Source organism: Rhinolophus sinicus, linkage group LG01 (genome assembly GCF_036562045.2).
Source record: "Rhinolophus sinicus isolate RSC01 linkage group LG01, ASM3656204v1, whole genome shotgun sequence".
NCBI classification, from domain to species: Eukaryota; Metazoa; Chordata; class Mammalia; order Chiroptera; family Rhinolophidae; genus Rhinolophus; species Rhinolophus sinicus.
The window spans coordinates 191121391-191148454 of record NC_133751.1 but is presented as its reverse complement, the minus strand read 5'-3'; the positions used below and the strand labels follow the sequence as shown (position 1 = coordinate 191148454).

The window sequence follows — 27064 nt, the reverse complement described above, 5'->3', positions numbered from 1 at the left end:
ACATGGCAGTATCTTAGGCACTTACGGTTTACTATTTGAACATTTTTATTGCTTGTCTCTCCTTACTAGAGAATTTTGGTTAGTTCCATTCACTGCTGTGTCCCCGTCACCTAGAACAGAACTTGGAACATACGAGATGAATATTTACTGAATGAAGGAATGATGGAATGAGGCCCAGAGAGGTTAAGCAACTAGTCCAGGGTCACACAGATTAAGGGCCTGGATACACCCGAGTCTGTCTGGGATTAAAGCCCAACTCTTACCCACCACACTAGTCTCAGTAAAGGAAGAGCCCCCTGAATTGCACACCAAGGCTGGCGTTTCTATGGTCGCCTTTGTTTTGATCTCCCAGAGCTCCACACTGCAGTGGGGCGAGGCTGATTTGCTTCACTGGACACTATTTGTTTCCTTCTGCTCAGCTGTGGGGATGCTTCTGCCTATGTGGGTGAAAGGGGAAGTCTACGGCTTCCCTGCACCGCCATGGCAATCAGGTAACCTAAGGACTCCAGAAGGGTGTCCTTTGAGATTGAGAGTGGAGAAAAATGAAACAAGCCCAACAGAAACAGAAAGAAATCTGTGAAGGGAGAAACCAGAGTCCTGCTCCGGCAGCTTGCTGTGTCATCGGCACAGGGAGATCCCATCCTGTTCTCTTCCTACCCACCAGCTCAGCACAGCTAAGGGTGGCGGTTCTCCGTGTCCTGCCTCCTGCCTCTAACATGACCCCACTAAACCCATCCAGGAGGCCCAGGCCCCAGGGAAGGGGGCCCTCAAATGCTCTCAGTGACCTCAGAGTAATACAGGAGACAGTCCTGGGCCAGAAGTCAGGAGATGAGTGTTTGGACCTCTGGTCCACCTCAGACATACTCCTAGGCCCTTCTCTAATCTCAGCCTCTCTCTGGGGCTTCCTCAGGCCATGGCTCCCTTCCTTACCTATTTGATCGTAGGAGAAGCAAGTAGAGATATAGTAGAAAAAAACTATGAAATTAAAGTCCTTGTGGAAATGCGAGTTAGAATTGTAACATTTTCACAAGAGGGCTTACTTGTACCAGGCACTGTGTCTAGCATTTTGTGGCCATGAGTTCACTCAATCCTTCCAACCACCCTTGAAGAGGTTAAGAGTTGCCCACAACAGAAAGATGAAGAAACGGAGCCTCAGAGAGGTAAAGAGACTTGCCCAAGTGTGCACAGCCGGTAAGCGGTGAAGAGGCGTTCAAACCTAAGGGGTCTGTTTACAAAAACCGTGTTCTTTCCACCTCCGCTACCCCGTGTCCCAGGGGGCCAGGGTATTAGAGAAGATCCTATTTTTCTCACTGAAGTCATTCCCAGGGCAGTCTCTGGTCCCCAAACATCTAATCAGATCACTGGAGGAAGTGTCTGCACTTAATAAGCCCCTTTGACCTGTGGAGTTTGCTGAGCTCGGCGGAAAAGATCATCATAAACCTCCCAACCCAAAGGCTAAATAAAGCCTTAGAGCTGGGCCAGAGGGGCTCGGCCTCCCCCACATCCTGGTGCCGGTCCGGTCAGTACACGTGCCTTCACTGTGCACCCACAGTGTGGCCAGATCTATGGGGTACACAGGAGCAGCCCAAATTCCGGAGGAAACAATTAGAAAATGATTAGGTGCCATGATTCTGGAGAGGAGACAGGTCTGTATGTTGGTGGAGGGGCCTGTGCTGGGCCAGGGATGGGCCAGGTGGGACCTGGAAAGCAGAGACAGAGAAGCGACCCATGGGTACAAGTGTGGGCTGCACAGGCCTGTCCAGCAGGGAGCAGACGGAGGATGAGAAGAGTGTTGTGGCGAGAAGCTCCGAGTCTGATGTCAGAAAGACGTGGCTTTACATTCCAGCCGTGCCACTGGCTGGCGGAGTGACCTTAAGTTGGTCATTTAACCTTTCTCTTTGGTCGAGGTCTCTCTTATATTGAGAGACGTTTAGCATCTCAGTTTCCATGTTCCACCATCTTAGCCTTTAACAGAGTTTTTCCTTTAAAGAACATTGCTAAGTCTGACCTGAATCCATCTGGCTGCCGGCTCGTTTCCTTCCCCTTGTTCTTGAAGAAGCACAGGTCTGACTACTCGAAGATGGTGAAGAGTCGAGGTGAAGGCCTCTCCGAAACCCTAAACACAGGAAAAGATTACAGCCCTCCTCCCAATGTATGTAAGAATACACTAAACCATAAAATACAAAATGTACATGAATGCCAAAGTTAAAATAGCTCCTTTGCAGAGTTATTACTTTTTTCTAAAATTCTGGATTGCTTCCTTCATCAAAGTTAACCTCTTAACGGTTTTGGGGTCCTTCCTTGCTTTCTAAAATGTGTGGTGCCTTTGAGTTATCCTGGCCTAAGAGAAGGCGTGAGGGACCAGGCGCCCCAGGGGAAGCAGCACACCTTTGGTGTCTTGGCTCCATAGCCAGGCACTGGGACCAGGCCAGGTCACGCTCTCCCTTCTCAGATAAGTATGTTGAGGCTGGAAGGGGGGCTCCAGAGAGCTTCGCTGGTCCCACATCCAGAGCCACGATGGAGAGCTCAGGTCTTATTATCAGTTGTACCCCAGCTCTTCCTGCCCTGTCTCGTGGCTGCTGCTTGGAAAGCAAGGAGTGCAGCCTTCCCTGTCACTTGGCACCACTACGAGGGACCTGGAGTAATGTCTCTTACCTGATCGGCAATTTGACATGGCTGCTTAACAACCCGATTAATCAAACCCAGCTCGTCCTGTTAGAATTAATGAGCCCAGGAAATGCTGCCGTGAATAATGAGGGCTTATGCCTCTCCCCCAGCACCTCTCCCCACCCCCTCCCCTCCTATTTTTTTCTCAGAGACACGCAGCAGCTCCTCAATACCAAGGGCCTTTAGGCCCTCAGGGGAGAGGTGAGTGGCCAGCACTGTGGGCACATCCTGCCACAGCTGCCCACCTAGCACAGGAGGCTGGCCAGGTCCTAGAGGAACAAAACCTCTTGTTCATCAAACAGATACGTATGCATCCACCGCTGAAGTTGGATGAAGTGTCTGTTTCAGGCCCTGCACTAGGTGCTGAGGATACAAAGATGAGCAAGAGGGGCCTCTGTGAGGGGCCACAGCGTAGTGACCCAGAGACAAATTGGGGAAGTGCTCTAACGGGGGTATGAGAGGGGCCAAGAGCCATAGTGACGATGGCCTGTCAGTACTGGGGCCTTTGCTTCTGTCATGCAGTGACAGGTGGGGTCTCTTCTGGGGTCCAGCTCCCCACATAAGAATGCAGGATATGGTGAGGCCAAAAAGGAACACCCATGGAGCCATAGATAGGGGAGTCATACCTCTATATTCGCGCTGGCGGCTGGGTTGGAAAAACAGGAAACAGGAGCCACACAATTCTCAACCCTCACTGCGCCGCTTGCAGGCTCAGTCACCATCTTCTTGCTAGCCCCCGTTTTTCTGCTAGCGTAGCCACAGCAGTTATATTAGTGGCCAATGGCTCACTGGTTACAGCTAATGGCCAACTAGCCACAGCTGACGGCCATCTACTACCTGAGCCAGCACCTTTCCACGTGAGGCCGAGAGCCTGGAAACTGCTCTCCAGGGCTTTGTCCCCACAGCTTCCCTACTTCCAATTCTCTCAGACTGGGTTTCCCAGCCACTCCTAGCAAGGCCTGAGGCCGCTGGGAGGGAGCTGGGCCCAACCTCCTGGGTCCCATGGATTTCAGATCTGCCATGAGTTTGTCACTCTGGGACCCCGGATGGAGAGGCTTCACAGAGGGCCCCTGGGTCTCTCTGAGTTGGCCTGCAGCTGAGTGCAAAGGCTGAAAACCAGAGCTCTAAACTCAGGCAAAATGACACTCACAATATATTTTAAAACCTGCACTAGCTGTTAACATTTGACTATTGGGAGGTTTTACATAAAAATTGCCACCTAGGTTCCCACATCTACAGCTGGCTGGAGCTGATGGTGGCTGTCCCTTTCGCTTGAGTCTGGGTCCCCCGATTTGTCCCATTCCCCACCAGCTGGCTCCTGTTACTTGTGTTGCCTGTCTGGCCCTGAGGGCATTTGAGTTTGAGACCCCTGGCTGAGCCATTAAAGAGAAGCCAGTAAGAAGCTGACTCCTCCTTTGGATGGCAGAAGGTTTCCACATACATCAACCAACTCGTTTTCACAGAAACCTTAGGACTTGGGCAGCACCGAGTGGGGAGCCAGAGCTCAGAACTGCTGGTTGAGTTCACTGAAGTTGCTTGGCTCCAATTGGGGTGGGGTGGTGTGGTGTGGGGAGGGAGCCCCAGTCTCCTCGTTGGGTCTGGTGCTTTCCAACGAAGCCTGTGGCCTAGTCTGAGTGGCGTGGCCTGGCCCACTCAGCCGTCTGCCTGCTCTACTCTGCGCCTCACCGCCCTCTGCCTCTCTCCCTGCAGGGGGAGCTGCTGAGCCCGTGCCGCTGCGATGGCTCTGTTAAGTGCACGCACCAGCCTTGCCTCATCAAGTGGATCAGTGAGCGGGGCTGCTGGAGCTGTGAGCTGTGCTACTACAAGTACCACGTCATCGCCATAAGCACAAAGAACCCTCTGCAGGTACAACCGGGAGGCTGCCTGCCGGCTGGGGCCCCGGGCGGGCTGAGGCTCGGCGCTTCCCACACCCACTGCTTTCCTGCGGGAGGGCGACTTCACCGTGGAGTCAGGGCAGTTTGGAGACAAGGAATGAGGTGGGCAAGGCCTCAGATGGCAGGAGGAAATGAAAGAAGTTTTCTGTTTTCTCTTAAGCCTCAGCAACAAGAGGAAGGGGAGGGGGCGAAGAGAGAGAAAATACTTACAGACAAAAGTATGGAGAGTCAGAAGAGAGAATAAGGGAGTGGATGGATTGATGGAAGGAAGGAAGCAGAAAGGAAAAGACAAGACAAGGAAAAGGAAGAAAGAAGAGAGGGGTGGGAGGGAGGAAAAGAAAAGAAATACCAGAGGTCAGAAGCGAGCAGGATGGAAAAAAGCCAGAGGGTGGGAGGGTGAAGACTGAGATAAGGCTGCCATGCAGGGTGTTATGCAGGGTTTCTGGTCCCGCTCCCCACACAAGAACGCAGGACATGGTGAGGCCAGAAAGGGACACCCACAGAGCCATAGATAGGGGAGACATACCACTATAGTCTCGCTGGCGGTTGGGTTGGAGACACAGGAAGCAGGATCCACATGATCTGCAACCTTCCGTCCACTTCTCTGCCAACCAACCAACCCCACTTGCTAACTGCAATCCGCGCTTGCTAGCTCAGCCACCATCTTCTTGCTAGCCCCCATTTGCTGCTAGCGTAGCCACGGCAGTTATATTAGTGGCCAATGGCTCACCGGTTACAGCTGACGGCCAACTAGCCACAGCTGATGGCCATCCAATCACAGTTGATGGCCATTTACTATCTGAGCCAGCACCTTTCCACGTGAGGCCAAAAGCCTGGAAACTGCACTCCTGGCTCTGTCCCCACAAAAGCTAAGGGCAGGGAAAGCAGAAATAAGGAGAAAGGAGAATCAGTGACACTCCCCACACTTTAATGTGCATGCAGTTCACCTGGAATCTTGTCGAAATGCAAACTATGATTCAGGAGTCTGGGGAGGGGCCTGAGATGCCTCATTTCTAACAAGCTGTCGGGTGATGAGGATGCTACTGGCCCATGGACCACACTTCTAGTGACAAGGGACCAGAGAAAAATGGAGAAGAAAGAGAAGAGGGAAGCAGAGGAAAAGAGAGGAGTGGGCAATAAAAAATAAAAGGGAAGAGACTCTGAAGAGGCCACTGTGACAGGCCGGGGCAGCGAGGGCCAGGGCTGGGGATGGGGTCTGCCGAGCAGATTCAGACAGAGCTGGACAGGGGGACCAGCCCCTCTCTGCCCTGACACAGCCATCATCCCAGAGGAGCTGGCAGGCCCTGCACCACCTCAGAACTCCTCCCAACTCAAAAACAGGAATACACGTAGGGTGCTTGGCTTCTGAAAACACCTCTGCGTGTGCACGGTTAGACAATTAAGTTGCCACAGAATCAATTAGCCAGCAGGCTAGTGAGGATGGGAACTTCAGCGGCCTGTGCAGTTGTTTCGTTCCTCTTCCCTGAGGGGGAGTCAATCCCTGAGCCCAGGATGACAGTAGTTTGGTGGTGATGCTGGGGTGGGGTTTCGGCATGAAGGGGCAGCTGGCAACCTGGAGCTGCAGTGTCCAGGGAGTTTTAATTTAGACACTATGCAGTTTTACACGAGGGAATAAGTGTGCGGTGGGGTGGTGTGTGTGTGTGTCTGTGGTGCATGCATATGGACCACGGGGGGTGTTTTTCCTGGAAGGAGGCACTAAAACCCCTAGGCACCTCGGCCATCCCGATGCTGTACCAAGAGGTCAAAATGACAGATGCCTCTCCCTGTGCTGGTTCCCTTTCGTCTTTCATGTCAAATCTTGCAGTGTCTTAAAATAGCAGTGTCATGAGACAGCGGATTCCACACCCGGGTACATTAACTCTCTCCTTCTTTCTCAATGGTTGCAGCCTTGGCGAAGACTCAGAGTCCAAACCCACAAGCCCACCCCAGAGTGCCCCCTTGGCTCATAAACAGGCATCGCCTTTGACTTGTTAAATGAAAAACCATTTAGGGATAACTTTTCCTTTTCTTTTTCTAAAGAAAAGAAAAGCTTATTCTAATCTCATAAATACGGTAAGCAAATGACAGTAACTATGAATTTATAATACTACCGTGATTCTGTTGCTCCTGGAAATGCAATGGTGTGTGCTCAGCAAATGCCATCTCACTTTTCCAGACAGCACCAGAAGAAGGAAGTAGTTTGGACTAGCAGCCGTGTTGTGTGGTTGTTACCCAAATTGTCCCAGTTGTGTGTCTGGGGCTCCTGAGGCCCAGCCAAGTGTGAGACAGCTGCCTGCTCAGCCACTGGGCAACTTCTGCTCCCAGAGCCCCGCCAGCCCATCCTCGGTACAGGACGGGGTGCTGGGGCTCCCTCTGTTCACTGTGGGGAGGTCACTGCCGGGGTCTCTCACCTCTTGGTTCACGCCCCACACAAAGTTATGAGAAACAGCAGTCACGGCAGCACATGAACTCAGCGACCCTCTACAAACCCTGGTTCTAGCAGAAGAGCCTCTGAGAAAGGAGTTTCAGGGCGGCCCTGTGGTCTCAAGGCTCCGTGGTGGCCTCTTACCCTCACTGAACTGCAGTGATATTAATGAATGTTTAGCTGGTGCTTCCTGGGGGCCAGTCATTAGTCTAAGTATTCACATATAGTATCTCATTTAATACTGAAAACAACCCAACACAGTGGGTACTGTTTTTATTCCCAATTGACAGATGAGACGATGGAGGGACAGAGGGGTCAGCCCAAGGTCACCCTGGTGGAGCAGGGTTGCTTCCAAGGGGTCTAATCCCTGAGTCTGGCCCTTAACCTCTGCCCATAGTGCACAGCACGGAGTTTGTGGAGGACGTTTAGGAAGACCCCACCTTGTCAGGCTTAACTGGATTTCTGCTGCAACATAATGAAGAATAGAGATGATGGCAACCCATACCCTTCAAAGCACTGATTAAAGAGTCATTTCGTTTAACCCCCACAACACTCGAGGAAGTGTACTTCCATTTTTGCAAAAGGGAAACTCGAGAGTCCTTATGATTTATTGGCTTCTCCTAGATCTCACTCTGACAGTTGGAGCAGCCCTCGGCTAGAACCAGGTCACCTGGCCCCACGCTCAGTGCCCCTCGCTGTTATAAGGAAGCAGCCAGCCTTTGTGCTCTCCCCACTTTGCCTCTGGGGTCACTGGTGCTGCAGGACAGGCCAGGGCATGGAGAAACCTCACGACACTGCAATCAGAGGCTCACTTAGAACAAAACTCTGGGTGTCTGGTGGTGGCAGAGCCCTTCCCCCCTTCCCAGCCTCCCTTTGAGGCATCAGAGTCACCTGTCCTCTGCTTCCTCCTTGCAGTTCTGCTCCTGACACTGGTTACCGAGCTTCACATGGGACAGACAGCAGGAGAGCCGTGTTCATAGCACCCCCACCCTGCTCCTTCTTCATCATGCTTCATACTGTAGTCAGATACCCAGGTTAGGTTCACAGGTGGCTTGGGGCTGGTAGGAAGGGGCATTATGGATTAAGGGGTCCTTTCTGGGCCTCTCTCTATTTGGGACTTTTGAAGTCTGGAGCAGGAAATGGTGAGAGTTCTTGATGACTTAATGGTAGAAACAAAAAAACCTCAATTGGGAACCCTTTTCACAGACAGTGGGGCAGCCTCTGGAAAAAGCATTTGCTGTACATGAGCAAAGTCTATAGGATCCGGCCATCTTCTGGAAAATTCTCTTGTTATGTGTAACCCTAGGCTGGGGGAAGCCATGGAAAATTTAAAGGCCCAATTACCTGTAATGGGACGCTATTGGTATAATTAAATGTTTAAGCTGATGTCCTACATCTAGACTAGTACGCGAAATGTTTTCCAATGATGCAATTCCTTGGGGGCCATTGGTCAGTCCAATTGGAGCCAGAATCAGTGCCCCCATCCAGGCCACTTAACACATAGTGAGGGCTCACTGCTGGAAGGTGGAAGGCAGTCAGCCTTTTGTCCAGATCTGGCTGATGGCCCTCTGAAGGTGTTCTCGGCATGGTGTTATGCAAATTCCTACGATCAGGAGACTGTCCTTTCCTCCACCTTCCTAAATCTGGTCCTGGCAAAACTGCTCCCCTTCCCTGCTTAAAACTGTTCAGTATCATCACGTTTACTCTTAGGACAAAGTCAAACTTCTTTCCTGTTCCTCAAGATGCCACACGGTCTTCCCTTCTTCCGTTTCCTGTCTCACCCCACACTCCTGTTTGCTCTCTCTGCTCTACCCACTCTGGTCTTCTTCCAGGGTTTCATACTCATGCTTTCTTCTGTCCCAGGGCCTTTGCACAGCCTCTTTCCCTGCCTGGAGCACTCTGTCCTCCTCTCTTTGCCTAGTAACCTCCGACTCTGGGAGGTCAAATCCCCCAGCATAGGTTCTCGCAGCGCCATGAACCTCCCTTTCTTACTCCTGATGAACTGCAGCTGTAAATAATTATTTGGTTGTCTGTGTAAGCTCCACAAGAGCAGAAATCTTGTATGTTTTTGCTTACCACTGTATCTTCAGCACCTCGTAGAGGGGCTGGCACACGGAGAATACTCAGTACATGTTTGTTGAGTGGCAGCATGAATAAATCCCAAACTATAACCCAACTCCAGGCTCATTTAGGCCTCTGCTACTGAGAGCAGCCATAGAATAGTAGAATTTCAGGGATAAAATTCGCTCACATTTCAGCCTTCAATCCATCCATCAATACTGCTATTAGTATAATACTTTTTCTGTTAAAAAAAGAAATCTCAGTGTTCATATATAGTCAGTAAATTATGCTGTTTTTCTGATCTCTCCCCCACGCCCTGTGTCCTCTCCTTTTCTGCTGAATTGGTCATCTCTGGTATGTATACTAAATGGCATGTCAGGTGTTGCAGAAAACAAGTAAAAAACAACAACAATAACAACAAAAAGGCCCGTGCCCTCTCAGCACCTATTAGTGTGAAAGTAAACAGTGTTGCTCTGAAAAGAATATTCTGGGCCCTGAACACCACCCACACCAGCTCTGTATTTTCACTTTCTCCGTCTGTAACATAATCAGGTATAAAGGCCTTCCTTCCTTCCTTCCCAGCCATGCCTGCTCAGAATCCCCTCCCTACAATGACTTTTGATCATTTAGTGTAATATAGATTTCCTCCACATCAAAAGTGCAATATAAAACTCAGAAACTTGCAAAAGTATCCGTTGTCTTACTGGTTGGAAAGTGCTGGTTTAACTCCTAAGCCAGAGGTGAGAGGTCGGGGCAACAGAAGAAAGAGGGATGGAAATGGAATGGAAATGAAGTGAGGGCATCGAAGCAACAGCTAACCTACCATTCTCGTCTCCGCAGTGGCAGGCCATCTCTCTGACAGTCATTGAGAAGGTTCAGATCGCGGCTGCCATCTTGGGTTCCCTCTTCCTCATCGCCAGCATCTCTTGGCTCATCTGGTCGACCTTTAGTCCCTCAGCAAAATGGCAGCGCCAAGACCTCCTCTTCCAGATCTGCTACGGGATGTACGGCTTCATGGACGTGGTGTGTATAGGTAGGTCTGGGGGCTTGTCCCTATGGGAAGTGGGGAGCCGCATCCCGGTGAGTTAGACAAGTCCCTCAGGAGACCACCCTCTGGAAGGTCAAAGCAGAGAAGGAAGCAGCCTCGAGACCTGTGAGCCCAGGAGGCGCCAGTGGCTTAGATTTGAGGGGCGAGTGGGGAGGAGGGGAAAGCAGGGAAAAGAAGGAAGATCTCAGTTTTTTCCCAAGCAAATCTATCTTGCCTGGGGGAAGATAAGGATAAAGAGGCTTGCCACTAAGGAGATTTGAGAAAGGTTGGTTGGTCAGTCTATCTGCCTCCAGCAGGATGGGGAAAGCTTCTTCTCTGTTGGGTACCCCATGGCTGCCAAGCCAAACAAGGGATGCCTGTACATTTAAGCCCATTCTCTTCACAACCAAATGCCCAGAAACAGCATTGAGGAGACCTGCCCCCTACCCTTTTTTCAGCTTTCCATAAACCAGTCCCAATGCTCAGGATTTCTCTAGTCCCGTGTTTTTCACACTGCATGTAGCCCTAGGTTCCACTCTCAGTCTCAGGAGACACCTTCAGGAGGGGGAAATGATGCCCCCACAGCCTCTGACTCTTCACCCTGAGCTTCTGTACTTTTATGTGTTTATATATATTTCCATTCCAGGCAACATTCTATGTAAAAGGCTTTGGTGTTTTAGGAAACAGCTGGAAACCCACCCCTTGAGTTCCGGCTTATCCCATTCCCAAACCTGTGTTCCCCTCTCTTCCATCACATTAGGTTGGTTGGTAGAGGGCTGCGTCTTTTTGTTTTTCCCAACGAATGATTGTGGCTGTCAACTCTGAAGTCTTTGTCTGAGTAACTGAGGAGCTGGGGGACGGTCCTGCTTTTCTCTGCGTGACCTAAAGCTTGCCGAAGCGCTGGTTACACAGCCTAACCTGGCACTTTCTGATTACCCCTAGGCCATAGTGCTGCAGCGTTAGAATACTACAGCTGTCTTCTCTGGGCACTAATTTGTATATTATAGCAAATATGCTACATTGCTCCGTTGGAAACAAAAGCGTCTAGTAGCTAGAATTTGGCTGGGAGGATATTAATGTGAGTTTCTCTGGGGTCCTTTAAATATTAGAATCAGAGACTTGCATACTGATCACAGTAGCCAGAGACAAGGGATGCTGGAACTTATACACTTGTCTAAGCATCTTGCTGCCTCTCCATGCTAGATAAACCAATACACCAACCCCCAGTTCAAGAGACTTTTAATTACGGCACGTAGGCAGTGAAAGAAACAGACTGCCCAGGTTTGGAGGATGGGGAAGACAGAGGACTGTAAATGGGAGGAATTTGACTTTGAGTCTAATTTAGTTCCCCTGCCACAAAGCTCTCTTCCCACTCCCACTGAGGCCTGGACTGTTGATGCCAGAAGCCAGGTGTGTCTCCATATGGAGGTAGAGGGCTCTGGCACGGAGGGGGAAACTGGGGAGGGCCTTCCTGTAGGGGTGTAGGGGCCCCTCCAGCTGCCCTTCATTCTCCTTCAGGCAGGTTTTTGATGTTTCTCTGATATGAGCTTCTATGAGGCATGTTTTCCTGTCACATGGTATATTAGTCAGCTTTGGCTACAGTAACAAACAAATCCAAAATGGCAGGGCCTTATAACAACAAGCATTTCTTACCCATTCATGGGTCTGTGAGATGGCTGTGGCTCTGCTGGCTTGGCTGGGCTTAGCTTCTGACTGTGCGTTGGGTTCGGGCCTGCTCTGAGTGTCTTTTCATGCTGGGACCCATGCTAAAGAAGCAGGAACTACAGGGCTGAATTCTTCTCCTGGCCGAGTGTGGAAACACAAGAGGGCTGGTTGAAACTCGTAGTGCTTCTCAAAGCTTCTCCTCAGGATGGCACACTGCTCCTTCTGCCCACAAGCATTCGCCAGTGCCAATCCCCAACAAGCCCTGCAACAAAGAGGTGGTGGGGCAGAAAAGTATACTGCTCCTCCCCTGGTAGGAGCATGGTGGGGAGACAGGAGCACAAATACCATCTACCATTCAGGGCTCCATAGAGCGGAAGACTGAGAGAATGGAACATAGAAGAAAGCGTACAAGCAGCCAGTACTACTGGTTGAGAGAGAACTGCTCCATGCTGCTCCACTGGGATTAGAAGCAAGGTCTCCCAGCTGGCCGTCCAGTGCTTTTTCCACTAGCACTGTTGCATCAGGACAGCAGAAGTCCCACAGTGTCACTGACGGGATACCTGCAGACGCTACCTGCGACTTTGGTACACCTGGGCCCACTTCCAGGAGGAGCCCTCACAAGCAGGCCTGTTCCCTGGGCTCTGAGCCACCCAGCACCCCGCTCTGGTCTGCCTGGTGCTCCGGTGTCTCCTGCGGGGCAGGGGAGAGGGGGCTCCGTGGCACCGTCTACTCCTCTGTCCCTTTCTTGGCTCCTCTCTATCTGCCTGCCTCCCCTTGGCTCACTCCTGCCTCTCGACTTCTTTCTCTTCTTATATACGTGTGGCATGCTGTCACTCAATTTCGGGGAGAGGCAGAGTGGGCCACATATCGAGAGTTTTCACTTGTTTCCTCACTTCTAAGGTTTTAGGAAAACAATTTCCCAGATGCACAACCACACCATGCCTTACCCATTCTGCTCTGACAAGCCTGTGACTGCTCAGAGACAGCCATCGGACGGGAGAGGAATGTACAGGGACGCTAATTGTTTTGGGTGCCCTCTGAAAGTGGTCAGATGTATTTACGTTTAGGCTTTCTCGTGTTTAAAGAGTTTAGACTGCTTCCTCATTTTGTTGACTACAACTGGAGCTAGTTCAGTTTCAGAGCATGTCCCCAGCATAAGGGTTATTCTTCCCATTTTTCAGATGGTAAAACTCTGAGGCCGAAGGATTTGTCTTTGGCTGACTCGGGCAGCAGAGCAGGCCTCTCAGTTCAGTGTTTTTCTAGGAGAGGCTGTCCACAGGAGAAAATGCCGGGAGACAAAATGTGAACGGGAGCAGCACTAGGTGATCTCCAGAAGGGAGAGGGAGGTGACAGGCGGTAGCTGGAATGCGCCGACGTTCTTGTGGTGGTTGCGATGACAGGGATTTTGATGATGGTGATGATGCTCAGTGCTGATGACAGTGGCTTTAAGGGGGAAGGCCAAGTATCGGCCACTTCTGCTCTGCAATGTTCTGCCCAGGTGAGGGAATACGCACTGCATAGTGGTGGCAAGAGGCTCCCTGGAAGGGGGAATCGAGTGGAGCCTGCAACGTCTACCAGGGGTATCTAGACATTCAGATTCACAAAACCACCAGGGAGCACACTTGGCATGAGATTCACTTAGCGGACTGTAGGCCAGACTCCGTGGCCCCACAAGGCAGGTGTGGCTTAGCGGTGCAGCTGAGTCCCTGCCACATGCCACATCTCCACCCAGGGCCAGCCTCTCAGTCCCCAAGTGACTGCTCAGGAAGAAGGAGATGAGCTCCACAGCAGTGGGTGCAGGGTCCAGCGTGGCGCAGTTTCTGGGCTCCCTGCAAAGTCTCTGCTTCCCTCTCCTTGTCTGTGAAATGGGATAATAACACCGTCTTCAGAGGGTTGTCGAGAGGATTGAACAGGATGGTGTATGTAAGGGAACAGCTTCTCCTGAATATCAGTGACAGGCGAGGAGGCACCGGATCAGGGTAGGTTCCGCTCGTAGTACGTACTTAATCAAGGTCTGCCGCGGCTGTTAGAATCCGAGTCCAGTCACAGCCTGGACGACCTGACCCCGTGTCCTCATAAACTGCACATCCTGCTGTGATACGGGGCAAGGCTTCTTCGGGAAGGCTTTGGCTTCCTTCACCCGTGTCCCCTCAGTGAGAGCTGATTATATTGAATGCCCTCATTCCACCTGCCTCCTCTTCCGTCATCTCTAATGACGCTGTCTGCTCCAGCAGAGAGGCTGACAGAGCCTCACAGAAAACAAATGGGACATTCTCTGCTCCAGTGGGTCAAGTTATTAGAATTTAACAAGAGCAAATTAATTAAGGTCTTTGGCACCAAAAACATTTTTTTTTTCCACTGCACAGACCCAAGAGATTGGCCACACCAACAAGTCAACTCTGCAAAAATGAGGACTTTGCCCTCAGCATGTTTGTTTTTCACTTGTGAGTGGAATGAGGTCAAGGAAGGGAAGGAGAGCAACCTTTCTGAGATTACTCCACATCTTTAAAACTGTGGAATATGGTAACGAACAAAATGATAGAAATTTTTTTGTTGTTAAAGCTTTCTCTGGGTGCTGTCCCTTCAGGTTCTGTGCGATGATTTAGGGATACTTGGTACCTGCCATCTGAGGTACAGGGATTTGAATCTTGATTTATAGCAAGTGGGCGGGGGGTGGGGATAGCAAGGCTATAAAGACCTTATTTTTCCAGTTTAATTTTAATTCACATTCACTACAAGCACATGTATGCCACGAGGATTCCTTCCTTTCTTCCCTCCTTCAGGCTAGCAATGACCCGCCTGTCACACCTTTAAATTCCCTGATTAGGAAACTTTAAAAATATGGAGGAGGCAGCCTGGTGCCGAAGAGACTAGGGAGTAGAAGACGTCGCCACTAACTACCTCTCTGACTGTGCGCGTTACTTCCTCTTTCTACAACTCAGTTCATGCATCTGTAAAACGAGAGGGTTGAGCCTCCTTCTAGGTCTGACATTCTAGGATTCTGAAGTTACTTCCGTTGTGAGAAGACATCGTAGCTCTCAGAGGTTGACAACTGTGGCTGTGACCCTCAGTAACACCTGGCCAGGCCAAACAACCAATAAGCATCAACTTTGGACATGAGCACGTGATGCTCAGTCCCTGTTATCTGCGTGTGGCTTGTCCAGCTTTCTGGGTCACCGTTAGCCCATATCCCACCCACCCCTTCCTCACCGCCCAGGCCTCCCCATGCACGACTGCCTCTCCACAGCTGAGCTGCTTGGAGGAGGAAGACGACTGATTGAGAAGCAGACATACCAAGTGAGCACTGTCTCCCTCGAAGGAGACCCCTTGGGAGGCGCTTCGCTTAATCCAGTTGTGCTGACAGGGCTCAGGATATTTTAGGAGCACCTCCCGAGAAATGTCTTCATTGCTTGCAGCTGTCTTTGGAACAGATTCGGGAGGGGCGTGTCTGTCGGTTAATGGTGGGTTTGTGGCTAGAAATAGCCCAATCGGGTAGATAAGGGGGACGCTCAAGCCAGCTAATACATTTTGGGGACCACATGAAACATGCCAAATATATATATATACACACACACATATATATATTTCATATCACATATGCTATAATATGGTATGATATAATAAAATATGTACCCCAAATTTCAGTGGTTTAATGTAATAGAAGTTCCTGATCAGTGGGAGGATTTCTCCCACACAGCAAATCAGGGACCCAAGCCCCTGTGGTTCCAAGAGGGCCTTCAATCTTTTATTTCCAGCTAATAGAAAATAAAAGAGAACATGGATAAGGGACACACACACACACACACACACACACTTCGCCCCTCAACACTCATTCTTAAACCTTGGCCTGTCTCATGCCCACATTCACTACCAGTCCCCTGGCTCCACCTGGGTGCAAAGGGCTGACAATGTAGCTCCTTCCCAGTGGCAGCTCTGTACTAGGAAGGGGAGTATGACATTTTGGTGGACAGTTAGTCATCTCTATCAGAGAAAGCCTATCTTATTGAAAAATTTCCAGAAATGCTCTGAGCTAGGATAGCCTAAGAGAAAATATCCTAAGAGTTTTAAAATCCTAAACTCTTTTTGATTTTAGAAGTTTGGCATGTTTGCATAAATAAACTACTTTCATAACTTTACAATAACTCCTCTAAACTGCAGTCATATGATATTTATTTACTAATAATGATAATAAAATAACTAATATTATTCATTATGAACCAAGCACTGTGAAAAGTGCTTTATGTGCGTTATCTTATGTATTCCCTACAACCCTTTGATGTAGTTACTATTATAATGCCCATTTTTCTGATGTGAAAACTGAGGCTAAGAGGCAAATCACCTAAGATCATACAACTAGAAGCCAGTTTTAACTCATTCCAAAGCCCATATCCTTAACCACTCTGTTATAATAATGTAACATGTATAGTAAAGCATTATGTATTCAAACAAAACCTGTATACTCATACACATACATAATGTCCAAAAAAATTTATTTTCTCCATAGCTGTGCTCTCTCTAGGGGAAGCGCCTGACCTTGAGCTTAGAGGAGGAAGCAGCCCAGACACATGGCATTGCTCTGTTTCAGATGAACCTAAGTTTATGTCCCACTTCATATACCAGCTGTGTGTCTTTAGGCAAGGCACTTAGCATCTCTGAGCTGTTTCCTCTGCTGTAAAGTAGAGATAACGTCACCTGCCTCACAGGGTTTCTGTGAAAAGTAGACTATATTTGCAAGGCCTTTATAGAGTGGCAGAACGTAGGAAGCATTCAGTACATTTTCACTGTCCTCACCATCACCGTCACCGTCACCATCACCATCACCATCACCATCACCATCACCATCACCATGACCTTCATCATCCCTGCCCAGAGAATCCAATTCTGTCTGTATCTGTCCAGACAGTGAGCGCTCTAAGTTTCATAAAGAAACCCCACAGAAAACTCCACAGCATCTTAAGGTGTAACTCCACACGCACTTCCAGGAAAGGAGCTCTCAGGTACACCCCTGCAGGGCTATGTGGGGCTCCAGGATATTTCTCTTTCCTGCTCAGTCCTACTGAGCTAAGCTCACTTCATTTCAAAGTCTCATTCCTCTGTGGTTGTGCAGCAGAGGTCTTCTCACAGGTCTCTGCGATGCCCTGGGGAAGCAGAATGACTGCAACATTCTCCCTTGGATACACTGAGAAACACACTGTACGTCTAGGCCAAGGTCAACTGACTCAGCAGGGGCCCCGCTAGGAAGGGAACTCCTTCAGAAGTCACCTCCAAGGGGACTGCCTCTCCCTGGGCACTGACAAGGCACGGAGAGGTGGACAGAGAAGGGACGGGGGCTGTGCCTGCGCCCTGACTGAATGCTTCCAGGGTCCTCTGTCCTCTGAGTCTTTGCTGCTGGAAGAGCTGGGTGACTCACAGCATAAGATTCAAGGTGAGCCTGTCCAAACGGGGCCCCTGGGTCCAGATCTCGCCACCTTCTTGGTGGCCCCCAGAGGGACAGCCTGGCTGCACTTGTGAGCAGCACAAAGCTGTACCCTTGGGGAATGTTGGGCAGCTGGCATTGCCAGTCTGGCCTCTCCCAGCAGCACCTGCAGAACCCACCCAAGGTGGCGGCTTCTGTGCAGCTTTCCCACACTTGCCTGCTAAGTTCTTTGGTGCAAGCTCTGACAGGGCTCTCCTTGAGGGGGAGCGTCTGGAAGGGGAACGGTGGGCAATGGTGGGGCTTCGGGGTACATCTTGCCCCACAGCTCTCGGATGGTGGGTAGTTCTGCAGGGGAGGGGAGCATCCCTTCACTGGCGCTGCTGAGGGCTCTTGGCGGTGGGAGAGGAGGCGCGGGGGCGAAGGCTCGTCTCCACGTCTGAAGAATGAGTCTCTGGAGCTCCTCTCAGTTCTAGCACGTTACTCATCGATAAACAATGACTCAGGCTGAGGATTGGGAAGGACGATGGGAGAACAGGTGCTGGTTTGGGCATGAGGTTGGCAAGGGAGAAGGAGGAAGAGGGATGAGTGGGCTTTTTCTATCCTGCAATCTCCCCCAGGCCCCCAACTCGGTATCACGTGGAGTATGAAAAGTGTGCCCAGAGCGGCCCCAGGCATCGGCGCGCAGGACTCATTTCCTCATGTGATCTCATAGCAACCCTGTCAGAAAGGGGTGGCAGCCCCAACGCACTGATGAGAAAACGGAGGCTCCGAAGGAGGAAGTAACTTACGTAAAGCAGCAAAGGTGGCAGGTGCTTGGAGTCTTCAGGATGTGTATTGAGGAGTTCGCTCTAAAGGGTGGGGCCCAAAGGTCTTCAGGTCTAGGAGAGGACGTTTCCTTTTCTCCAGCTGTCCTACATTTTCATGTCTGCCACATCTGGCAGTAGAAGATATTTTTTTAAGTTACTTGTAGTTCCTTTTTTTTTTTTTTTTTAGTACATTTAGAAACTTCTGTGAGGCAGTAGGCCAGGATAAGGGCCGTGTTCTCAGCCGTGCTCCCCCCCACCCCACAGGCAGCATCAGCATTGCCTGAGAGCTTCTCAGAAATGCAGATGCTTAAGCCTCGCCCTACACCCACCGAGTCTGATGCTATCAAGTTGGAGAAGCACTGTTGTAAAGTTGTTTGCAACTGTTACGCCACTTATCCCAGGACACTAGCAGGAGAGGGGCGTGGGCAGGGGGATTCTAGCATCGGGAGGGGACTAGAGGCTTCTCAACAGACATCTTAGATAGCGTTGGCCTGGTAACTACATATGTGATGGGAACCAGGAGCTCACAGAAGCACATAGTAGGTCCTCAGGAAATATCAAGTGAAATTCAATTGTCTTTCACTGCTGTGCACACAGCAAGAGCCAATGGCCAAGGTGCAGGGGAGGACGGGGATGTCACTGCGGGAAGAACTCCCTGCCTCTGCTGTGGTGTTAGGGAGCCCGGCAGGCAGGACCACCCACTGCAACCTCCGCCTTCCCTCCCATCCTCTTTCAGCTGGAGGCCAGGGGGAGAGAGATGAGACCCACAAACGACCTGTGGAGCCTACAGCTATGTAGGAAGAGCAGCCCTGACAGGTGGAGAGCCATCAGAAAGACCGGCAGCAATTCTTCTGGGACTGGATTTCCCAGAAATACAGCCCAGGGCCGTTAAGTTAAATAGAAAACCCTAGAAAAGGCCTCAATCAAAACTTACTGGGTCTCCTTGTCTTCTTATTTTCCATTTTCTTTTTTACTACCTCTCTGCTCCCTTCACCAATAGGCTTTTCCTTCGATTCTAATTTCAACCTCTCTCTCTCTCTCTCTCTCTCTCTCTCTCTCTCTCTCTCTCTCTCCACTGCCATTTCCCACCCATCCTCTTTCTCTTCCATCTCTTTGAGCTTGTCCACTTCACCTGTCCCTATCAGATGAGCCCCACCCATGTTCTCCCATTAAAAAAAACTGCCACCCAAGGAATCAACCAGTGATTTGTAGAGCAGGAAGCAGAGGGAGTGGATGTGAATGAGGTAGTTCGAGCTTTTCCAACTTTTGCTAAACAAGCATTCTGCACAAACAGGGGCACCTTCCCCCCTTCAGCCACCTATGCATTAAACCTCCTTCCTGACAATGAACAGTCGGATAGTAAGAAGGCAGCATTGAGACCAAATATGGAAGCCACCCTCTTCAATCAGGGCAAAGTGTCTGATCAAGAATCAAGTGTAGTGGTTCCTCCTGGAAAGAGTCAGTTTGGGGCTTCAAGAGATCCTGCTACTCCCTCCCCGAGGCCCCTTCTCCTCCATCATCTCCTCCATCATCGTCAAGGCTTCATCAGACCGAACTGTGTCTGCTGCCCAAGCCTCAGCCATACCTGGCCCCTGGGGCTTGTGATCTCAGGGAAAGAGCATAGCAGTGCTCAAATAAGGCTTGTGGAATAAATGAACCAATGAATGCTGCCGTGCCAAGGGTGCAGAGGCACATATTCAAAAGGCTGAAGGAAGTGATGAGAGTTGGCACATCAGGAGAGGGTCAGAGAGAGTGGGCAAACGGGAAGTCTTGTCCAGAATTGGGTAGACCAGGTCAAGGGGCCCATGGATGGTCCGAAGGGATGTATGAGCTCCCTAAAATTATCAAGACAATGGGTGTGTCTGGTTGTTTCCCAGAGGTGGTCCTCAGCGTTCATCAGATCCTCACAGGAGTGAGTACACACTCAACAGGTGAGGAGCTAGTGGGTTGCAGGGAGACTAGCTGGTCTCTGCCTCAGTGAACTCTTGGAGACTTGTCGCGCAAAGTGCAATTTCAGGAGCTGGTGGAATACCGGAGAAAACAGTGGCAAGGGGTAGCAGTCCTGCCTCCCAGAACCGCAGTGTGCTGGGGGTTGGAGCGGCTTTGAGGTGTTCCCATCTAGTGTCTTTGCTTGACATCTTGAGGCAGCTGGAGTGCCTCATTGCTATTGGATCCTGTGAGTCAGCTCTTCACCCCCAGGGGCCAGAGCAGCCCCCCCACCCCAGGTTTCCAATTGCTGTAGATCCCATTGTGCCTCATCCCAGTCAGGTCACTCACCATCACAGGTCCCAGCCTCCAACACCACCCTCAGGATATGGGCAATCACTTTCCTGTTTTGCTCATCTCTGAACCCACCCTGCCACCGTGCCGTCTGGACCTCACGGCCCATCACTAGCCACCTCTTCTCTGAGTGGTACTTCCATCGTCCTTTAACTGCAACATAGCTGTCTCCTAAGGACACTGTTTCTTGCATGGTTGTCTCGAGTAGTGGCTGCATTTTCTCCCATACACTGTGTTCTGTGCGGCCTGCAGGTGGGGCCATGTCCTCCTAGCTTCCCGTTACCACTTCCAAACTGCTTCTTTTATCCTTCAGGAGCTCCAGCCCCGTTGAAGCGCATGTCATCATATATTACCGCTCCTTTCCCCTTCTTGACGCTGTTGGCTGCTGACTACTTACTAACATTCCTTGATGTACTTGGCTCATACGTAAGCATCTCTGTAGATCCGTGTTTCTCAGCAGAGGTGCTACCATCCCCTAGGGGGCATTTTGGAAATGGATGAGGTTTTTAATTTGTTTTCAAATGTAGTTGTGCCCCAGCATTTATATTGAAATTTATATTGTCTTGTTATAAATGACTTCCATTTGTTTTTCTTTACTTTATCTGTTAGGGCATTATACTCATTTTTCTAAAGAAGAAACCACAGGGACTCATTATCTTATGAATTTCATTTCAGGATAAGAAAGGAGATATTAAAACATGCTTGTTATAAAAAGGGCGTATTTGGTCCGATAGCACTGAGGATGGCTGGCGCAGGTCATCTGTCCTGGTCCTCTTTACTCCGAAGGCCTTTTCCTCCAGCCCCTCAGCCCCACTCAAGTGATCACCCCTAGACCTATCATCACCAAGAACCACACCACTTCCAAAGTCTGGATTTAAACACCCCACTCTCTGATCATCACCCCACATCTTTGTAGTTTACTGATTCCTTGATGAATGCAAGAAACAGGCAAGGAATGCAGATGACTTTTAGAAGCTGAAAAAGGCAGTTCTCCGACTTCATGGAGACTTCTTGTCTTTGACCCTGTAGCTTTCCATTTTTCATTATTCCTTATCTCTTTGTGACCTCACTTCTCTCCTCCCCAGCCTGGACTCCATGGGCGAGTGTAGTAACTGCTTTCTTGCAAACATCCATAATTCTCACCCTCTCTCCTGTCTTGCTTGCCTGGAGAAACAGTCTACACGAATTAACTACAACTCTCTGCTTACTCCACAGATGAACCTAGCGAACAGTTGAAGGTGTAGAGAAAAAACAAATTACACAACGAATGTCTAGACTCACTTCAAATTTATGGCCACAAATTCCAAATGGGCACCCGACACCGTCAGATAATTCTATCACCTCTCCCTTGTAAATTCACTCCCCCACTTTCTCTTCTCTCCACAAATTGTTGACACTTCCGCCCGATCCTGTCCACCTTTGCTGTTGACTTCATGAAAGAAAAAGATGCACGTGGATGAGAACTACCTGATTTTCCCACTGTCACTTCTATCATCCAACCTCCCCCTGTGCCCACCAAGCCGGTGGTCACTCCTCTTTACTTGAACTAAGCTCTCGGCAGCATTTCAGAGTTATCACAGCCTCGTTCCTGAAACATGTCCTTCTCTAAACTTCTGGGTGTCCCCACTTGCTAATCTCCCTTCTACACCATTTTTGCACCTTAAGAGCCTCCTTTGCTGGTTCTACCTCCACCAAATTGCCACCAAACATCTATACATCAGGAGCCCCAGGGCTCTGTCATTGGCCCGCTGCTCTCATCTGTCTACCTTCGTCTCTCCCCAGGACATCTGAGCCGTTACTAAGGCTGCAAATCCCACTTCTGCTCTGATGCCATCTACCTCCAGGCCAGATCTCTCCCTAAGCATCAGATGCGTGCGTCCTAACTGCCTACCTGGCCCTTCTAGTGAGTTTCCTATCAGACATCTGAAATCTACTGTGACCAAAATGTAACTACCACTGTGGTAGGCTGACGAGTGGTCCCCAGAGACACCCAGATCCTAATCTCTGGAGCCTGTTCGAGTTGCCTCGTATGGCAAAAGGGGCTTTGCAGACGTGAGTGATTTAAGAAATGGAAAGATCACCCCGGGCGATTCAGGTGGGCCCGCTGGAATCACAAGTGTTCTTCTAAGGGAGGCTTGATGACAGGCAGACTAATAGTAGGGTATGTGACATTGGGAGAGAGAAGTGGACCAGTGCAAGGAAGAGGGAAGGAAGGCAGGTCACTTCTAGAAGCTGAAAAAGGCTCTTTCACTTCAGCCCAGTGAGACTGGTTTTAGACTTCTCGTCTCCCGACCTTTGAGAGAATACCTTTGTGTTGTTTTAAGACACTAAGTGTGTGGCAACATGTGACAGCCCCAAAGGAAAATCACACAGTCACTGCTACCCCCACACAAGCCCACACCCCCTCCCCCGTGCTTTCCACATCTCAGTAACTGGCTCCATACGAACTGCTGAAGCCCAAAGCTTCTGAGAGGTCCAGATTGTCCTTTTGACTCACACCTCACCTGTTAGCAAGCCTGTCGGCCCTCCTTCTCACTTGTATCTCGACTCCAGTGATTTCTCACTGTACCACTGCCATCACCTCAGTCCGGTCTACCATCATGTCCCACTTGAATCATTACATCACTTCCTGCTTGGTTTTGTTCCTACTCTGGTCCCTCTTCCGTTCGTTCTTTTACAGGAGCCAGAATGAATTTCTGAAGGGTGAATAAATCACATCACACTCCTCTTAGACCTTTCAATGGCTTCTCATTATGCTCAGGACAAAATATAAATTCCTTGCCGCGGCTGGCCTCCAAGGCCCTCTGGCCTCTGGCCACGCCGACCCCTCATCTCCCTGCACTTCTCGCTCATCCAGGGCACCCTGGCCACGGCGACCTTTTTTCCTGACATTTTGCACTCATTCCCACCCCCTGGACTTTGCACTTGCACTTCCTACCACTAAAATGCTCTAAAATGTGATCTTTGCATGGATCTTTGCATGGATCCCTCCTTTTCATCATTTAAATCTCAACTCAAACGTCACGTCCCCCAAAAGGCCTTCCCCGCCACCCTCTCGCTAAAACAGGACCCTCAACATCTGCAGCCGGTGGCTATTTAACCCCATTTTATCTTCCTTGCAGCATTTGTCAGCACCTGAAATAGTTCTGCTGGCTTGTTTACATGTCTGCTGTGTGTCCCTCCACTAGAATGTCAGCGCTCTGAAGGCAGGGCTGCGGCTGTGCTCACTGCAGTGTCCCTGGTGCTTGGCACATAGTAGGCACACAAGTAATACTTACTTGCCTGATCATCGGACTTGGCTTGTTTCTGATCTACCTTCCCATTGGCCAACGTAACTGCGTCCAAGTTCTGTCTCCCAGAGGCGTGCGTGTTTCAGGGGCATTGGGCCACCTGTGCAAAGAGCTAAGCAGCGGGAGTGCAGGCATCATTCAGCAGGCATGGAACGACCACAGGGTTTCTTTTATGGTGTCTGTGAAAGCACATGATTCCTTAACATCTGTAAGTCCTGGCTGCCATGGATACGTGCGAGAGGGAGAAAAGATACTTATAGTATGCCTCAATGGATGGCAAATTTGGATTTTGTCAAGTGAAGAAGTGGGCAGGTAGAGCAGAGGTAGGCAAAGGCACCGCATGCAGGAGCTCAGCTATTTCACGGATTTGTATGGCGGCCTCATACCCCCCGTCTACGGATTGTCGAGCCTGGGAACGTCGGGGTGGGAAGCAGCTGGCTCAGAGCTGAAAGGTAGGTTTGGAAAGAACCAATAAAAGCACATAAGTCCAGCTTACCCCAACGTCTATATCCGTTTATAAATAAAGGGAGACTGTGCCTTGCTTTCCCTCACTTGGCTTTTGTTCTTCTCGTCTCCCTGCTGCCTCAGGTCTCATCATCCACGAGGGACCCTCTGTGTACCGCATCTTTAAACGGTGGCAGGCTGTCAACCAGCAGTGGAAGGTGCTGAACTATGACAAGACAAAAGACCTGGAGGACCAAAAGTCAGGAGGCAGGACAAACCCCCGGAACGCCTCACCCAGCCAAGCCCAGGCCCCCTCCTCCTCAGAAGAGGCTGCGGGCACCCCTGCCCCTGAGGAAGGCCCTGCCCGGGCAGCCAGCCACCCCTCAGGCCCTCTGTCCGATCACCACTGTGCTTACACCATCCTGCACATCTTGAGTCACTTCAGACCTCACGAGCAGCGGACCCCCCAGGGCGGCAGCCGGGAGCTGGTCATGAGGGTCACGACCGTGTGAGAGGAGAGACACGGAAGGGAGGCCGTGACCACACACAGGAGGGGAGGGTGGGATGGGACTCTGGTCTGGGGAGGCAAGGTGGCACCCAGGGGCCAGAGCAGAGGGCAGGCAGAGGGTGGGGGCCTTGAGGGGTCAGGGGGCAGAACAGGCTGGAGAGAGTGAGGCTGGTGCCATGAGCAAGGTCGTGATTTCCCATCAGTCAATACCATTCTCCAACAAGAGCACTGAAAACCAATACAAACTCAACAACCAAGTGCAATACAGACGGAACCTAACAAAACACAATGACAAAACCGCCCAGATGTACCTGTGCGCAAAAAACACCTGGGAGAAGTGGAGGTTTCCGTGGGCGAAGCTGGCTGTCTGTTGGTGGTGGCCACGTGTGCACCTGTGGAGGAAGACAAAATGCAAAGGGCGCAGGAAGGAGAAAAGTACGTGTGGCGTCGCCTGCCTGGTTTTACCCTTGAGTTTGTTCTGTTCTCTCCCTGGGCTGTGATCCACTGGCAGTGTGGGCGGGAGGGACAGGGACAGGTGTAAGCTGGCAGGGGTCACACAGATTTTGCCGACCCTGGGCTCACCATGGTGGGCAGGATTTCTAACTCAGATGGCTTTCGCAACGCTGGGGTGGATGGTGCAGGGAGGGAAATGTTGGCGTGAGCAGTCAGAGGGGAGGGGGGTCTCCTCCCTTCCAGACCTTCCAAATTGCAACTCCCAATTTTAGGTGGGCTCACAGAGGGTGTAGGTTTGGAGATGGATGTCTTTTTTGTGCCCTTGTTACTTTATTTTATGGTGATTTGGCTCAAAGATGTTTACAGGACACACACACACACACACACACGAATACAGATTTCCCATGGGTATCTCAAGCACAGCCCTGCTGCTGTGGCTTCAGCCTTCAAAGCTGTCAATCCAGGAGCGACTTTCCCAACTACCCACCCCCAGCCCTGGCCAGAACACGCTCAGGACCATGCCTGCTCCTGCTTTGGTACATAATGAAGCCCAGGGACCTCACTGCAGGGCATCTACTGCCCAGGGTCTCCAGGGAGAGCTGCTGCAGTGAGGGGGGGTGTTGGCGGGATGCACCCCAGGGAGCAGAGTGGAGACCAGTCTAAGTGTCCCTGGCTGCTGGGGACCCTTCCCGAGGGCAGTCTGGCTAACCCCTCAGTGGTCGTGCTCTCTGGTCCTTCCCAAGCCATGAGGTGGCACCAGGGACCCTGGCAGGGAGCGCCGTCCCTTGAGCCTGTCTGCTGCTTCCCAGGACCCTGCAGGGAAAGCCACTGGGTGGTCACCTGCAACATTTCTTGTTGTCACGGCACAATGGCTGCGTCATCAATGGGTATTCAAGGGACACTGTCAAGTACTTTTTTAAACTAGTTTTTAGGGTTTTTTAAAACTCTCTGTTGTTTGTATTATTCTCTTAAAAGCTTGAAAATAAAATTTCTTTCCCTACCACTAGTGTCCTTTTCCATATGTGAGTTTTCCTCCCGCTGTCCTGTTTTCCCTCTGGTACAACCTTGACTTTCTTCTCCCTACATCTCCTCCATTGCAAAGAACCAAGAGTGTTTTCATTTCTCCTTTGAGGGTTCATAGGGGGCAGGGCAAGTCTGTGCGTGTGTGTGCGTGTGTGTGTGTGTGTGTGTGTGTTTATACCTGCCGTGTGTGTGTGTGTGTGTGTGTGTGTTTATACCTGCCGTGTGTGTGTGTGTTATACCTGCCGTGTGTGTGTGTTTATACCTGCCGTGTGTGTGTGTGTGTGTGTGTGTGTTTTATACCTGCTGTGTGTGTGTGTGTGTGTGTGTGTGTGTGTGTGTGTGTTTTACCTGCCGGGAAGCACTGTGACTCCTGGCCTCTTTTTGGCTCCCTTGCTGATAAATTCCTTTAAGTCAAAGAGAACATCTCGCAAACTTTCCCGTTTCTGCCCAGGAAACCTAGAAGCAGAGGCCAGAGTTCTGGCAGGAAATCTAGAGAGCTTCCACCCCCACAGATCATTTCACAGAAGCTGAGAGAACCACAGGAAAGGGGGGTGTTAGGACCTCATTCCCCTGACAGTTTTCCTTTGAATATCAGACAACAGCCTCCAGGGCACCGTCCCAAGAGAAAGCTTGGACGTATCCTGAGGAAGCAGACAGGACCTCTCCTCCCTTCAGACTGGTGTGCCCTCCTTCCTAGGGGCCGGCCATCGGTCAGCCAGTGTCATCGGCGGGAGGTGCGCCTCCCCTGAGGAAGCCCATGGCCCAGCAGGTAAGAAAAGACATAATAGGTGGTAAGAGACCAAAGGAGGCATACAAGCAAAACACACAGACATGTGAAACCCAACAAAATCATATCAATATTTCCTGTAAAGGTGTGTATTTTTCTGTGTGGCGTCAGACAGGCCATTCAGTTTAATGAAATATTTATGGAAAATACAGATGTGTTACATGGACTATTTTCCAAAAAAAGTGGTAGGATGCAACAAAATGTGCAGATCACCACCTCTACCCTCGTCACCATGTCATCTGCGGTGATGTAAGGGCACCTCAGAATCACGTGGTCATGGAGGGTCATCATTCAGAATATGCTACCGAAGAAGAGGC

At 50.5% G+C, this 27064-nt stretch overlaps 1 protein-coding gene across 1 annotated transcript in view; it reads left to right on the top strand.

The window, feature by feature from the left end:
• MARCHF4 (membrane associated ring-CH-type finger 4) overlaps positions 1-25938 on the top strand; it is a 91342-nt gene extending 65404 nt beyond the window's left edge. The window contains exons 2-4 of the mRNA XM_019727053.2: positions 4378-4533; positions 9889-10081; positions 24121-25938. Coding sequence (XP_019582612.2) covers positions 4378-4533; positions 9889-10081; positions 24121-24488 — 717 coding nt within the window. The 3' untranslated portion in view covers positions 24489-25938. The remainder of the gene's footprint in view (positions 1-4377; positions 4534-9888; positions 10082-24120) is intronic.
• The last annotated feature ends 1126 nt before the right edge of the window (positions 25939-27064 follow it).